Here is a 15,168-nt window from a genome sequence, read left to right as displayed (position 1 = left end):
TAATGCTTCAGCTTTTGCAGGGCTGGGGGCTGGAAAGGTTGGGAATCGTGCTTTCCCTGCAGCAGGGTCTGAGCTCTATGACAGTACCCCCAGGTTGTTCAGCAGCTTAGCTGACTTAAAATAGACCACTGGAACAAAATATGGTCTGAGTGATTTTTAAGTAAAAGCTAATGTGAAAATGTGGGAGTTTGAACCAATGTAAACACATTAAATTTAAAACGATTTTCAAATGTAGTAAAGAAAAAAATAGTATTCCTGCCCTTGAAATTCCTAAAGGACACATTTTTCCCTCTGAGTCATGGTTTAATTAGATTATATTTTATTAGACATTCTTTACAAATTTTAAAATACTGCTATTATACATGCACAAAGGAAAATCAGTTTGAACAATTGTATGTAGGCATTCATTGAAGTCAACCACAAAACAGGAACATTTTATGTCAGTTATCAATGTACTCGATATGTATATCTAAAGTGCATTATGTTACAAAAAATATAGAAAGTCAGCAGCACCAAGATACGTTCACAAAATAAATACACCAGTCAACAAAATAAATTATGGTAAATGTGACAATAATAATTGTCTTAGCCTTAGCCAAAAAAAAAAAAAAAAAAGGAAAATTCACAATAACCAAATGTGCAGTTTCAGAGAGCAATGGGGGAAAAAGGTTTTATTCTGAGCATTTACAATATTTACAGGTAATAAATATTTTAATACTTCCCATACGTTCACTATTACAGAATACTGCAATACGTCTTCCAAAAATCTCTTGCTGAAAATGTCAGCGCCTCCTGCAGATAAAAAAAGGACAGGAAAAATAGAAAAATTTAATTTTCACGTCAAATACGTGGACATAAAATTAATAGCAAGAGTGCCACAGACTATAATGGGTATACCTCGCTAGTGAACATCTGCAATAATAGGACCTGTTTAACAATTGTACAGTTTTCGACATCTTTTCAAGACCTCTACTATATTTTCTTCAGTGCATCTCATCTAGCAGTATGAACACCTTCAGTTTGTCACGGCACTGAGGCCATCTATTCTGATATATTGTATATTCAGAGAAATAGGAAGGAGTTTTTGTTTTCTTTAGAGCCTCATGGGAGAAGATTCCTCAGCACTACAGGTAGAAAAATTGTATCAACCTATAATAAATATGCCAAGTGTTAAAAACTTAAAAAATACAGTTGGAGAAATGAGAAAATTGTTTTGAATATCAGAAACAGAAGGTCCTTATTGGATGCTGTGGCAGTCATGGCCCTGCTGTGTTAACTGCTTGGGTGGGATGCCAGGCTTCTGATTAGAACAGTCTCACGGGGCTTATTTGCTTTATCTTTCCCACCAACAGGCCACCTGTTCATCTTAGAGGTATATATTTCTGTGGTGTCATGTACACGAGTATATGCAGTAAAGGCTGCTCAGGTCTTCAGGTGAACAGACCCTTGATAGCGTGTGACTTCAAGTGCTTGAATCAATGAAAAGACTATAAACCTGAAACTTTCCCTCTGTGAGCCAAAGAGCTTGGTCCTGAAAGAAAACGAGCATCTTGTAGTGTTAAGCTCTGACTCCTGTTGCATTCAGCCCGAGCTGAAGGAGTCAGCTGTATATGGTCCTAAGATTTGGGAGTCTTCTACGGGATGCTGGCAGATTGGTGCGAGTTCTCTACTCCTCCCTTCCATGTGAGCATGAGAACCCTGTCAGTATTTTACTTATACCACAACATTATTTTAAGTTACTTCTTAGCGGTGCTGCAGGAAATGCTGAAGGGTTGGGTTGGGCTTTTTTCCCTTCTGTCCCTGTCAACAGCACATTTCTGTAATGCATGTTGGTTCCCTGGGAAACAGCTATAGGGTGGAATGCATAGCTACGGGATGGAGCAGGATTCGCTCTGTTGCTGGACTGTGGGTAGAGTTCCACATGGCAGACGTGTGTGGGCGTGAGACACAAAAAAAAACCCCAAATCCTTGAGCGTTTGAGAGGGGGTTTTAATGTGCACATTGGAAGTGAGACTACGTTTAACATTAGGGAGTTTACTCATTTGAAAGGTTTCTTAGGAAATTAGGTAATAACAGCTTAATCGAATTGGAATGGGAATATAGTTGGAACGTCCATGAGAAAGAGTGTTTTAAGTGCCTGGAATGGAAATGCTAGCATGAAGCTCCTTAATAATTAACTAGTAATACTAGGGTGTGTTCAGGCTATAACACAGTATGTATAATAATGATGCACAATTCATATAACGTGACTGTATATGTGTATCTGCCCTACACAGGCCTATATTTAAGAGGGTGACAGTTTCAATTTGTCTTGGATTTTAGGCTTTGTTTCAGAGTTTAAGCTAAGCCACATCTTGACAATGGGCTCTGTGCTAATGACTACTTGCAAGCTGCTTTCTGTGATTTGGTCCCAGATTTTGCAAGACTGGCTTCTTTTATGAGATACTTCCTGTAGTAAGTCAAAAGATCTAGGGAGCACATTATTTTTGGTCTTCTTTCTGACCTAAACCCAAAATTTTGGGATCAAGGTTGGGCAGAGGGAACTGCTACAAGAATTTTAATTCAGTGTGTTGAGCAGAAAAGCGCAAAGATACAGCGAAAAGCATGAATAAAGCTTATCTTTGCACTTCCTTGACATTTACCCTGCTGCATTATGCATATCCACTTCTTCACTGTAAAGTAATGATGCTTCTCGCAAGGCTGGCCTTAGGGGTGCTACAAAAGCAGCTTCTCCTGGTGAAGCAGGAAATCCTGCCTGCACTCACCTTCCTTGCCCTCCACCAGCAGATAGAGTAGAAGTTCCTGACTCAGCTCGGTACAGCTGAGGAATCAGCCTCACTCAGATGTGCCCATCCCTCCATCTAAAATGTGCTTGCCCACCGTGCTCCAGCAACCGTGGAGACAACTGCCTTGAACCTGACTCCCCCTGTCTAAAGTACGTGTCAGGGAGTTGGGACTTGCTTTCATTTAAAGTTTAGAAATTACATCTTTTGCCAGCCTACTGAGATAACTACAAGCTCGTACACCAGCAGTTTCTTAAGAGCTGAACCAGCATATTATTCTCTGTACTTGTGAAGGAGGAATTTAGTTTTCCTGTTTTATGGCTGCTTTTTGTTTAATCATCTTCAATTAAGTATTTAGAATATAGGTCTCTTTAGGAATCTGTTTCTTGCCCTGGAGAAATACTGCATCTTGGGCAATAATATCAGTAAGGTAAAGCTAGACTGCCTTCAGCAGTCTGGACTCCACAGTCACGCCGACTGCCTTCAGCCATCCAACCGTACTTGAAACAGAAAGGCTGAACTAGGAAAATCAACAGGATTGTACCTGTAATTCTTTCACATATCCCATTGGATATACAACCAAAGACAGAGTAGTAAGAAAAAGAAATGACAGTTGAAATGCCCTAGGAAGTTTTTTCCCTAAATTCAAGATTTCTGTGTGCCGAAAACAAGTGTTGTTTACTGGCCACCACAGTTCCTTAAGAGCTGTTGGAACGCCAGGCATCTCCTGACCGGAGTCCCAGAGTGTGCCTTCCCTAAGTTTGTCCTAAGACAAACCAGCCTTTCTTACTTCACTACTAACTGCTACAGCCATGCTAACTGGTTTGTGGTCCAGGACACCGAATGCCTAGCCCCAAGTGCTGGTAACTCATGTAGATTCCAGCAGAAGTTGAGGTGATGGAGCACGTTGCAAACTGTGGCCTGCAAAGCTTAACCCAGGACTGGATTTTAGTAAATCCCACAGCTGGTGTCTCTTTCTAAGGGATTTACTGTGAGCAAGTGACACTTCTCTTATGCCCCTATTCTGTCAAAGTGACAGGAAAGGGTGGGGTTTTTGCTCTTGAGAATGCAAACATCTGAGGAGAACTGAGGGGTGAATTCCTTGCCTTTGTCTGCAAGTGTGCAGACTTCCACTCCGGCTGAGATGACTGCAAGAGGATGAATCACTTGGGTTACCTAGGCTGAAGTCTCCAGCTCACCACTGCCCTGAAACCGCCTCATTGTCATACATGAGGGAAGCACGTCTCTCTCCAAAACCAGTGCTCAACATTTTTCGGCAGCAACGTAATTGTTTCACGAGCTGGCAAAAAGATGGAGCTGAATTAAAAAGTCCTAATGGCAGGGAAAATTTTATGGCGAAAGGCTGGTCTGCGTTGTTTGCAGATATTACTAAGAGAGAAATTTTCCGTGTTCTCCCCTAAGGTTAAACAGTAAAATGAAAAACTGTAAAGTAAGGGTAGGAAAGTTGCCAAAAAGGGGAGGCGTTGAGAGGGAGGAAAGAAAACTTCACCATTTTATAGATGCAGAGCCTTAAATAAAACTTGAAGCTTTCAATCTGCTGAGGCCCAAGTGTGGGACCAAGACCTGACATGAGAGACACTACGGTTAAAACAGGAAAGGAAATTTTAATGGCTATGATGTGCTTTCTTTTTGCAGAAATAACTTTACTTACTACTCACTCAGCTTCAGGAAGCTCATTGTGGCAATAAGTGGTTTACTTGAATTGTTTGTCACGGGAAAGAAAGACTTTGTCACCAGTGGAAAGGGTACTTACTTACCTCCAGAAAGTACCTTGAGACTGTGCACTGCTTGGAAAGCTGTGGCCCAGTTTTGAGCATAAAGGTGTGCTATTACTCCAGGTTTGAGTGAGGCCTTGGCCTCTCACACCGAAGGGTAACAATTTCAGTAAATACATGGTATGCCCCCCAAAAGGATATAGCAGAATTACCTTAAAGTGTGATAATGTGTAGTAACAGAGTTGTCCAAGAGTGGGCTCTCGGTCACACCGCTTCCATACATGCCAGAATTTAGCCAAGCCGAGCGGGCTCGCCTCTTTTTCTTCTCTTGTTCCTTACGTTTTCCAGGCTTTGCTTTCTTTTTCTTCCCCGATACCTTCAGGGGCTGCTCCTTGTAGGTCTGTGATTTGTTTGTCTCCTGAGTTAGGTATCTGCCCTCATCTTCACTACCGAATCGGACAGGGTAGTTCTTCGTGTTGGTAGCAGGCTTCGGGTTAGGTGAAACCTCTGAAGTTGCACGGATTTCTGCAGTGTTGACACCTTCAATTAAATTTTGAAGGAATATTCTTCTTCGTAAGTCTTGGATTGACTTGCCCTTGTCATGCAATAGCTGGTGCTCTGATACAGCCCGTTTGCTAAAGAAAGAGAAGAGGGGAGGGGGAAAAAAACATTTAGGATTTGGTTATTGCCCAGTACTTGGCAGAACTCCTCTCTCCTCTGGCAGTGGTGGCCACAGTGACTGTGTACCAGCTCTCAGGCTTGGAGACATCCAGTTAAGTCAGACTGCTGGAGCAAGTCCTGCTCCTGAGAGTTGCTGCTCCCCACAGAGAAGGGAAAGACCTAAGTGGGTAATAATTCTCAGCTGACTGATCACACACCACTGGACCTGGAGTTGGATTAGTCACTGCTCTGTTCTAGGAAAGCATTACAACTCTTAATATATCACACTTCAGGCAGTAAAAGCAGGATGACAGTTGTCAGAGATGGGAAAACTAAAGGGTCAGATAACGGAGCACTGCAGTCGAGCAAGAGAAGCAGTAACAAGTACTTGCACTGAGTCCGGAAGCAGTGTTTATACAACATCAGTCTAATCATTTCCTTCTGCTCAGTCATGTACTTCAAAAACATAAATAAGTACATCAAAGTGCATTTCACTTCTAAATTTAAATAAGTGTAATTGTAGGAGCGTAACGGAAAAATGTTCAAATTTGGGTGCCTAAAACATAGGCACTTCAGTCCATAACGAGGTATCCAGAGAGGCAGCCTGAGCATCAGCAGAGATGAGCCTCAGCCAGTCCCGTTGATTTTACCACTTGGCCACTTGTGTCTAATTATGGTTTTAGAAGCCTTTCTAGTATTCCTTTGAGCATGATCTTTTGGGGCCAAATTTCTTGTCTGCTGTGCTCTCTGAGTTTTATGGTAGCCCTCTTCACTGGATCTTCTTCAAGAGCATCCTGGTTTGTTTGAGTGGGTCTCTGCTACTTCTCCTGAGTTCGTGACCTTTTGGTTCACTAACCTCTGTCTTGTTTTCGAGGAACAGGGAGATGGTTAGCTCTCTGTCTTTTAGAGATATTGTACTGGCAAAGAAGGTATGAAACATCTGAGGAAAGAAGATACAAGTGGCACCTGGATAATAAATAACCGTGAGAAAATACATGCTTTTTCCTTGGTGTGGGATAGACGCACAGCTGCACTGTGAACCACAGAAAGAGCACAAGCTGGGATTTTAGCTGTGTTCCCATGAATGCTATAATACAGTTTATCCTTCCAACTGCCCTACTTCAGTGTGCAGATTGGCTATGTAGCCTCTCATCTTGCATCAGGGTACTGCATGTGACTGGATTCTTACTGGCCAAAGAAAATGAATTCACTGCCTTGCCTGTCGTATAATCATTTGGTCAGTTAGCTGGATAAGCAGTTGTTTCTGCATGTGGGTGAAATGGGAGAGAACACATAATATTCCTTCCTTCCGACCCATACCTAGTTACCCTGCTACATTACCACGTTTCAAAATGCGGTGGACAAAGACAACATGCTGGATGATTGGGAGTGTTCTGCAACTGATCTTTCTCAGTCCCTTCAGCCAAATTCTTTAGATTTGTGATTAAACAACAGTAGAGTTATTTGAAATCGACGACTTCAAGTAGCATTGGTTTAAGAGTATCCCCCTCATTGTTTGTCTTTGTAGAGCTGCGTTTTTTGAGTATTGGGTTCAAGTGATGGGTTCAAGTGATGCTACGTCTCTATTAGTGTAAAATTCAAACAGAAGCTTTCCCTCATTCCACAATGACACTGAAAGATGACTGCTGTTTTGGCATGAAGTCATTCAGTAGGGATGCTTGCTCAAAATCAGGCCTACATATACTCAGGTTTGTGAGCACACATTTGACCAAGCATTGTCTATGTTTTAAGCATCCCAAAGTCAGGACAACTTCAGGCTTTAGGGAAATATTTTATGCCCTTCCACTCAATGTCCCTAAGCAAAAATGCAATGTGATAATGCTGAGCTGAACCCACATTGTTCCTTCCTCTTCGGTGCAACTGTGACCATTCACGCAAGCTCAAGATCTCCTCCAGGAGAATTTTTTTGACCAGTGCACTCCCTGAAGCTCTCCAATAGCCATTTCTAACAACCTTCTCATTAAGGTCAGTCTGATTTGCAAGTACACTAATAAAACTAGTACCTTGGACTCCTCGGAGTGGCACAGCTTGTCGAGCTGTCCATTGTTGCTCACGTTACATTCCTAGCTTCAGTAATCTATTTTCCCAGGATATTTGCATGGGAAATGCAGTTCTCCTTTCACTACTCTAGTTTATGAAAAGCATACAAAATCTCAGTGCTTTACTGAGTCTAAAACAGTATGCCTCATGTGATGAGCAAAGCTTTCCTACTGCCTCTTGTAAACTACCAAGGATTATTCCTTTTATCAGAGTCAACCTAAAGCTGCCTTAATCCTGTAATGTGTATTTGGTCAATTTACCCACTGTGACAAAATCTTGAATCTCTAAAGCCTGCTATTAAAGTACTCTTGACTGAAAAGCTATTCCATTTTACAGAGCTGAAACCTAAGGATTTGGTTCCAGTACACACAAGGCAGTCAAAGAGCATTACAAGGTCTACATCTTGAGTGAGTATGCATTTCCAAAATAATGCAGGGATTGACGTGCGAGGGGTCAGTGTGCCAAAGAGGGTGGGTTTCTGTTTAAATGTCTGTATGATATTTAGCATCAAGTCTGGCCCCAAATAACATTCTGCTATTCCAGATGATTGTATAACATTACGTAGTGTTACATTTCACATGACTTTTATTACTTAGCCAGACTTAGGGATTACATTTTGCCTACCAACTTCCTTTGTATGCTCTAGATCAAAAATCTCCTTAAAACAGAGAAGATGTGGTAGATACGTATCTCTTTGACCTTCTGCCTCAGTTATTCAAACAACTCCTATGTTTGTAAATCAGGGAAAAGCACTTGCCCAAGAAGGCTGATGTAAGAAGTGCTTCATAATGGAGATATCAACAATATCACCCCCACACACGGAGTAGGAAGGCAATGGAAACTGGAATGATTGCATTCACATATTGGGTACGATATGTAAAAAAATATTAGGCTGTTAGGGTTAAGATGACCCACTAGAGGTCCCTTCCAGCCTTCTATAAAATGCACCTCTCATTCAAGGAATAAGATTCTGTACCCAAACCAAGCACAGTAAATGCTAAGCTTCCAAGTGGTAGGCACTTCTGAGAGAAGGATGTTGATGGTTTGGATTTGTCTGGAGTGTCCAGACTAATTACTCTATCCGGGTACACTATGCACACACGAGACTTAATGCCTCATTATGGGGAAAAAAGTAGAAATCCATGACTTGTGACTATCCTGACTTCATGTACTTCCAGATAAGCTGCTCTTTTCAGGCACATTCCTTCTTCATTTTTTTCCCCTAGATATCTAGCGTCACTGAGAGGCAACATTCTTCAAGCAACAACTTTCTGTCTCAGAGACTTGCTCTTATTTAACCGCTATTATCCTTGACTATTCACACTGGGTCTGATCATAAGTTCAGCAAAGTAACTGGAAAGGATTCAGTCAGCTCTCTGTCTAGATTTTGCAAGACTGAGCGCCCTTGCCACTGGCTCCAAAGGGAGTGAAAACTGCTCAACCTATCTCAGGGTTAGGAAAAATATTTTGAACAGATCTGGGGACATGGTGCTGCAGTGTCTGGGCACGCTGATAAAAATATCTAATTTCACTTTGAGGCATTACTGGGTTTCTCAGAAGTTCTTTAGCAGCTAAAGCGTTTCTATAACAAATAATATGTCTGGCAATCTTTTCTTGGGACAATTTTCTATTGCTTTCCATGGGAGATTTGCCTCAGTAAAGTCTGTAGAACCAGGCCTATGTCATTTTGATTATTTCTGCATGGCTATAATAACGTGCTTCAGTATTTTCATCCGTTACTGGTTTAAGACTTTGACTGAAAAAAAACATCTCTAGGCTTAAGTGAGTTATTAACCATTAACTCTAGGAATGGTTTGTGGTGATATTAAAACAGGACACATGTTTGAGTGTGGTGTCTGTGTTTGTGCTGTACCCACAAACAAAACTACGTGAATGCCACTAACTGACAGCTGACTGGTTTCTCGTGTGTGTTTTACATGCCGTAGCAAAGAGGGAGCTGAGAAATGGATTTTGACTGTTTAGCTTCCACTTTTTTTCTCCCCACTCAGGACAGAATGGGGATGTTGGGAAGACCTCTAATCCTGACCTTTAAAAACAAGTGTTAGAACAATGCTAACTTCAGAAAGAGGGAGAGTATTTCTTAGCAAATCTAAATTTTTAAAAAAACCCAATTTTGGCTTAGATCCAGTTCAGAGTTCCTAGCCAAGAAAATAACAGCATTTGACTGTACTTCAATTATTTTAATTTTTTATTTCTGAAACTAAAGTTTGGTTCCTCTGTATCCAAAGAGAAGAAACTGATCTCAGATGAAAGAAATATCTCAGCAATAGTTTGAAGGAGTACAAACCAGCTAAGCATTAATGGACTGGGAAGAATACGCTGTGGCATTATCAGCAATAACATGTTCTACACAATTTGCTGTAGGAGATTTGTAATAGCTGTCTGCCTGCTGCCAAAGTTTAGGTGTGTCTGAAGTCACTTCACCTGGGGGATTTTTTTTTTTTTTGTTGCTTAAATGGCAGAGGAAGTGCTATTTGGAGATCTTGTCCTTATGTATGCAATAAAACATTTACAAGGAAAACCATCTGAAATTGTTTGCTGTGTCATGTTTCCCTATAAGTTGTGATTGGATTTTCCAACCCTCTCTCTCTCCAATCTGACTTCCTTTTGAATATAGTAACAATACAGCCCTCCACAGTGTGGCTGAGGTGTTTCTTCCTTAGAAAATCTGATGCAAGTCCAGTGAAAGCCAGTGAGTTAGATGTGTGAGACAGCTGCTCCTACATCAGCCCAGTGGCTTCTCTTCTGCACTTTGCGTGGGGGTATTAGTATAAACCATGCTGATTATTTTGGAAGGAGCAAAAAGGTCATTTCCTGAACAGACTCTCTTAAGTTACATTATCATTTATCAAAAAATACGCTTCTGCCTCCAAGTCAGATACTGGACTCGCTTTGGATTTTTTTTTTTTTCTTTTTTGCTAAAGTGGCAGAAGTCCAAAGAAATCGTTCACTACTTCAGTTTCACGATGACCCTCGCTACTGCATGTTTCCCCTGCCCTTATCAATATTGGCTCCGTGCCAGTGCCGAAGAAGTATATGTTATTTAGTGTAGCAAACAGCAGTTTGATAAAACGGGATGCTCCCTACTAGGACCCTCCCAGGGCACGGAGAGGTGCGCGGGAACGGCCGGACAAGCACACGGCTGCACCGCTGCTCCCAAGGGAAGAAGAGACCCTCGGCTTGGACATCTCCTTCCCAAAAGCTTGAGAAGGTCAGGCAGAGGCAAAGTGCCCTTTAGTTGCTCCCAACGCCTTCTGCCTATCTCACCTGGGGCAGGTAGCCCCGGGCCACTCCGGGAGCGCTGCCGGCGCCCCCCGGGACTGCTCCCCGTGACGGGGGGCCCGGCCACCTCCCTCCCCATCACCCAAGCGAGGAGGAAAAAAAAACCCCAAAACCCCAAAACCGACAAAACAAGAGAAACTTACAGTCTGCGGCTGATCCCCTCTACCGATCTCCCGTAAGAGGGCACGGAATAACTCAGCAGAAACACGGCGAAACTCCACTGCTGGAAGAGTTTAGTGAACATTGTATCCTCCGGGTCTTAAAACCTGCAAGGAAACGGAGATCAGTCCCGAGGGACACATGCGCCAGCTCCGTCCTCAAGCAGTCCCCGCTCTCGGCTCTACCAGCTCCGAGGCTGGGAAGGAAAAACAAACTTGCTGAGCTCTCGGCAGCGGCTCACTTCTTCCAAACTTCGCTCCGTCTCTCTCCCCTCCTTGCTGTCTGCCTCTCCCTCCCTCCCTCCTTCCCTCCCTCCCTCTCTCTCTGTCTCTGGCTGCCCGAGGCGAGATCTCTCGCAGTATCACTTAAAAAAAATCACCTCGCTCGTGTTTGAATCGGGCTAGAGAGCGCGGCCGTTTGTCTCCCCGAGCCCTGTTCAGCTCCAGCCCGCTAAACCGCTGTCTCAGGGCTTTAGGTTAGTTTGCAGATAAGGAAAGATTCCCAAAACTCAGCTCAGCGACCCTCTTCTCTGTAAACACACACTGGGGGAGAGTGTCACACACACACACAGATTCAAGGGGCGGGGGGGGGGGGTGGGTGGTGGTGGGGTGGTGGTGCATCTATACATCTGTCTTTAAGAATACCTCTGAAAAAAAAAAAAAAAAAGGTCAGGTTCACGTCCTCTGCTTTCGGAAAGTTGGGTCCCCAGCCGTGACAGGGCAAGGGAACTGAAGCTGCCCGGCTGGAGAGCCCGAGAGGTCTAAGCGAAGCGGGGGCACCGGGGGGGGGGGGGGGGGGGGGGGGCGGTCAGGGGCTGGGCAACATGCTTGGCCCCGCAGGTTGCCTTGGGCTGGAGCCTGCCCGCGTTCACACGCCCCGGAGGAGGCTCCGGGAGACCTGCGGCAGGACGGCGAGGGTTTTGCAAAGAGATGGCGCCCTCGGAACATGTGCGGAGGGAGAGGGAGCCCCGGCGGGGTACCCCCAGCCAAAAAAAGAGACTAGAAATCAGCGCGTCCCGGGACCGGAATCAAAAAGGAACGAAGAAAGGGAAACACCCGACAGCACACGCACTCAGCAGACCCTGAGGACTCCGGCCAAGCTCTTCGCATCCTCTACAGCCGGGCTCAAACCTTCAACTCCCCCCCCTCCACCTCTCCCTTTCTGTGTTTACCCCCGGGTCAGCGCCTCCCCTGCCGCAGCACAGTGGCAAGGAGGATCCCCCCCCACTCAGTGGGGGCACTTTTTAGATCAAGCCCCCAAAAGCCCAACCTAGGACCGCTGCCGCCTTTCCTTTCACACACCTACCGTTGTTCGTCGCAGTTCCCCTATTAGCTGGAGGGTTGATTCCTTAATGATGTTAATTGTACGCTAGTAAAGGGGAGGGGGGGGCGCTAAGGGGGAGGGCTGGGGGAAGGACTCGCAGTCTATGAACACAGGCGCTCCTGGCCAAAAAAGTAAATTAGTGGAAAGTTTTCTCCTCCTCTCCCTCTCTCGCCTTCCACTTCGCCCTCCGTCAATCTGGCCGGGGCGTTGCAAATATCTGTGGCAGGTTGCGCTGCCGGGCGAGGCGGGCAGCGAGGGCAGCCCCCTGCGCCCCGACGGGGACCCCCCCCCCCCATTTTTTTTTTTTCCATCACAGGAAAACACTTCTCTAAAACCCAAAGGTGACACACAATCCGCCCCTTCATCCCGCCTGCCCGCGCAAGAAACTGCCCCCGGCTCTTGAGAAGAAAAATGCAGGGAGAAAGCCGGGGGGGGGGGGGGGGGCGGGGGGGGGGGAGTGTGCCCCTTGCTCCCACCCCCCGGAGGCTTTGGAAAGGGATCTACTTTGCAAGGCGCACGCTCCCCAGGAGGGCAGCAGCGAACACCTGGAGCCGCCGGCTCCGTCCCGGTCGCATCCCGGGAGCTCTCAGCCCTCCGCGGTCGCGGTTCCTCCGCGGAGCTCGGCTCCGCGCCCCGCCGAAACCTCCCCGGAGAGACCTGCCGCTGTCCCCAGGTACGGAGGGGTCGGTGATTTCTGCCACTGACAGCCTGATTTACAGCAAACGCTTCCCCAACACCACCACCACCACCCCCCAAAGCAGCAGTAAAACCCCGAGGTGTGCCGGCTGGTTGCTTCTTCTCACCCTCTCCCCGCATTAAGGAACGCTTTCTGGAGAAAGGTGAGGTGCAGAGCGAACCATTTCTCTACCTGCAGGTTATTTTACGATAAATGACACTTGCTGCCACAATTTAAAAGCCCAGCTCCTTAGCCAGATCTCATACCACACAGGCAAATAAACCCGAAAACATAAGAGCTGAAATAGAAATCATGCTGCAGACATTAAATCGTTTATGCTGTAAATAAATTCCCTGAACACCTGGTAGGCTATAAATTAAAATGTATAGCTAATAGGCTTCTTTGATTTACACTGCCCTTTCGACTAATTAAAAATAATTGTGAGATCCCCTGAAAGCAGCCCCCACACACTCATAGGTCTCATGTTAAAGGTAAGACGTCCATCAAATATTTTTAGAATTTCCTTTCCCCCAGAAATAAAAAAAAAAAAGCCCAAAACACCAAAAAACCACCCCAACCCTTACAGACTGAGGAAAAATAAATAGCCTTTATAAACTTGGAATACTGAAGTTTCTTCACAATTTATTACTTCACCTTTTCCTTGAGTTACAGCCCTCTGTGCCTCTCAGAGATCACCCTGGCCAACAGTGGTTGATCTTCTCAGCAATCGCTTCCAAAACTATGTTCTATCCTTAAGAAAAAGAAAAAAAAAAAAGTGAAATAAATCAAAAAAAATAACACTTTTCAAAAGAAATCCAGCCCTACAGTTTTTATTCTGCCTGCAACAGATTAGTGCTAAATAAAGGGTGCGAAAAGCAGGTGCTTTTCTCCCTTGCTGCTCTTTTTATTATGAGAAACAGAAGCTTCTCCTAATATATATAGTGAGGGAGACCCTTCTCTATTGCTTTTATTGAAAAGACCAAACTTGTGACATCACTAACTACCTTCCTATGGCTGAGTTGGCCACATCTCTGCCTCAGTGGGCTTGGAAAAAAAAAAAAAAAAGAAGAAGAAAAAAAAATGCAACCCAACTATGGCTTTGCTAATATGGCAGGAACTGAGCAGTGCCAAACCCGTTTAGGAGACTTACTATCATACCATGATACCATGCCCCCCCCCCGTCTCCACCCCCCCCCCTCTGAAGACTGTCATCTGCAACAACCGGCGCAGCGCTTTTTCTCCTGCCACCTACACAAATGCTTAACCCGTGAGCAAACTCCTCCTGGTACCTAGCCTCACCGCAAGCCTGAGCCCTCCTCCGTGGCAGGACGGGGTGAAAAATCCCCTCTACCAGGGTTTAAACATCACCCCCCACCCCCCCCCCCCCGACCCCCCCCCCCCCCCGCCCCTCCACGCAGGATGGAGCGGGAGGGACCAGCCGCCACCTGCAGCATCTCACCCCGCCGGCCCCGGCTGCTCCTCCCTGCCGGCCCCGGGTGTCCCCTGGCCTCGGGGGGGGGGGGGGGGGGAAGGAATTGGGGTGAGAAGATGAGTGTGGACGAGAGGAAGGACCGGCGGAGCGATGCTTTGGCACAGGTGTGGGGAGGGGAATCGCGCCGTCCAGCCAAAGCATCGCTCCACGCATGGGACACCCCCGGGCACGGCTGGCCCCGTGTCTAGGAGCGGGGAAAAACCCACAATTTTATTCGGGTTTCACCTGCCGGGGCCTCGGTTGCGGCAGGGCTGCCCGCCAAGAAGAGGCGTTTGCGGTTGTTTTCCCCCAGCCGGGACGTTTTGTCGGACCTGGAAAAAAACTTCAGCCGCGGGAAGGTGAGGTAAAACCCTGTGTTTGCCTTTTGGGTCAAGCCCTCCTCGCCGCGACAAGGCAAACCTTATCATTTTAGGTTTTCTGCCTCCCCTTTCTCCCTTCTTCCCGCCTTAAAGACAATGAGATTTTGGAGGGATGCCGCGCTTGGCTTCTGCCTCCTTTTTCCATACGTATAAACAGGCATAAATCAGCTTTCCTACGAGGAAGCTGACCTGGGAGCTTGGCTAGGAAGATAAGTCCCTGTTCCAGGTTTGGCACGGAATTCCCGAGCGGGGAATAGGGCCAGGGGCTGAGCGTGGGTGGGTGACCGGGCTCCCCCAAAAAGCCGCTCAAGAGCGAGGCAAAAGCCGACAAGTGGGACAGGTTCAGCTAAACCGGGGAGGAGGTGCCGCTGCAGGCTCGGAGAGACAGAAGGAAATCATGACTAACCCCCCGCCCGGTGCTCAGAGACAGGCTAAATCCTCAGCTCTGCAAACTTCCCATCCTTCACCTTTGTGAAGTTCCGCCTCTCCCTCCTCCCTCTTGTTTTATTCACAATAAAGCATTTTCGTCATTTCCCCTCCCGGATTTCTATAACCTCAGTTGCACTCGTCCAGGGCTTCGGTTCAGACGGAGAGTTTAACCTCCCCGAGTCTTCCC

At 45.9% G+C, this 15,168-nt stretch overlaps 1 protein-coding gene across 3 annotated transcripts; it reads right to left on the bottom strand.

Annotated features, from left to right (window-relative positions):
• Window positions 1-438: 438 nt before the first annotated feature.
• On the bottom strand, window positions 439-14,015 carry PTHLH (parathyroid hormone like hormone). Of its 3 annotated transcripts, none has more exons than XM_074869516.1 (4): window positions 13,356-14,015; window positions 10,687-10,809; window positions 4,732-5,154; window positions 439-792 (listed from the first exon to the last, which is right to left on the bottom strand). In XM_074869516.1, exons 2-4 carry the CDS (start codon window positions 10,785-10,787, stop codon window positions 783-785), a joined length of 534 nt encoding a protein of 177 aa, XP_074725617.1. In that variant the 5' UTR covers window positions 10,788-10,809; window positions 13,356-14,015; the 3' UTR covers window positions 439-782. The 3 variants fall into 3 exon arrangements, with proteins under 3 accessions (XP_074725617.1, XP_074725618.1, XP_074725619.1); XM_074869517.1 differs by lacking the exon at window positions 13,356-14,015 and adding an exon at window positions 11,082-11,166; XM_074869518.1 differs by lacking the exon at window positions 439-792 and having other exon boundaries at window positions 4,728-5,154.
• Window positions 14,016-15,168: the final 1,153 nt, after the last annotated feature.

The sequence above is a fragment of the Strix uralensis genome, chromosome 5 (genome assembly GCF_047716275.1).
Source record: "Strix uralensis isolate ZFMK-TIS-50842 chromosome 5, bStrUra1, whole genome shotgun sequence".
NCBI classification, from domain to species: Eukaryota; Metazoa; Chordata; class Aves; order Strigiformes; family Strigidae; genus Strix; species Strix uralensis.
The sequence above is the reverse complement of the archived record's forward strand: the minus strand, read 5'-3'. Positions and strand labels throughout refer to the sequence as shown.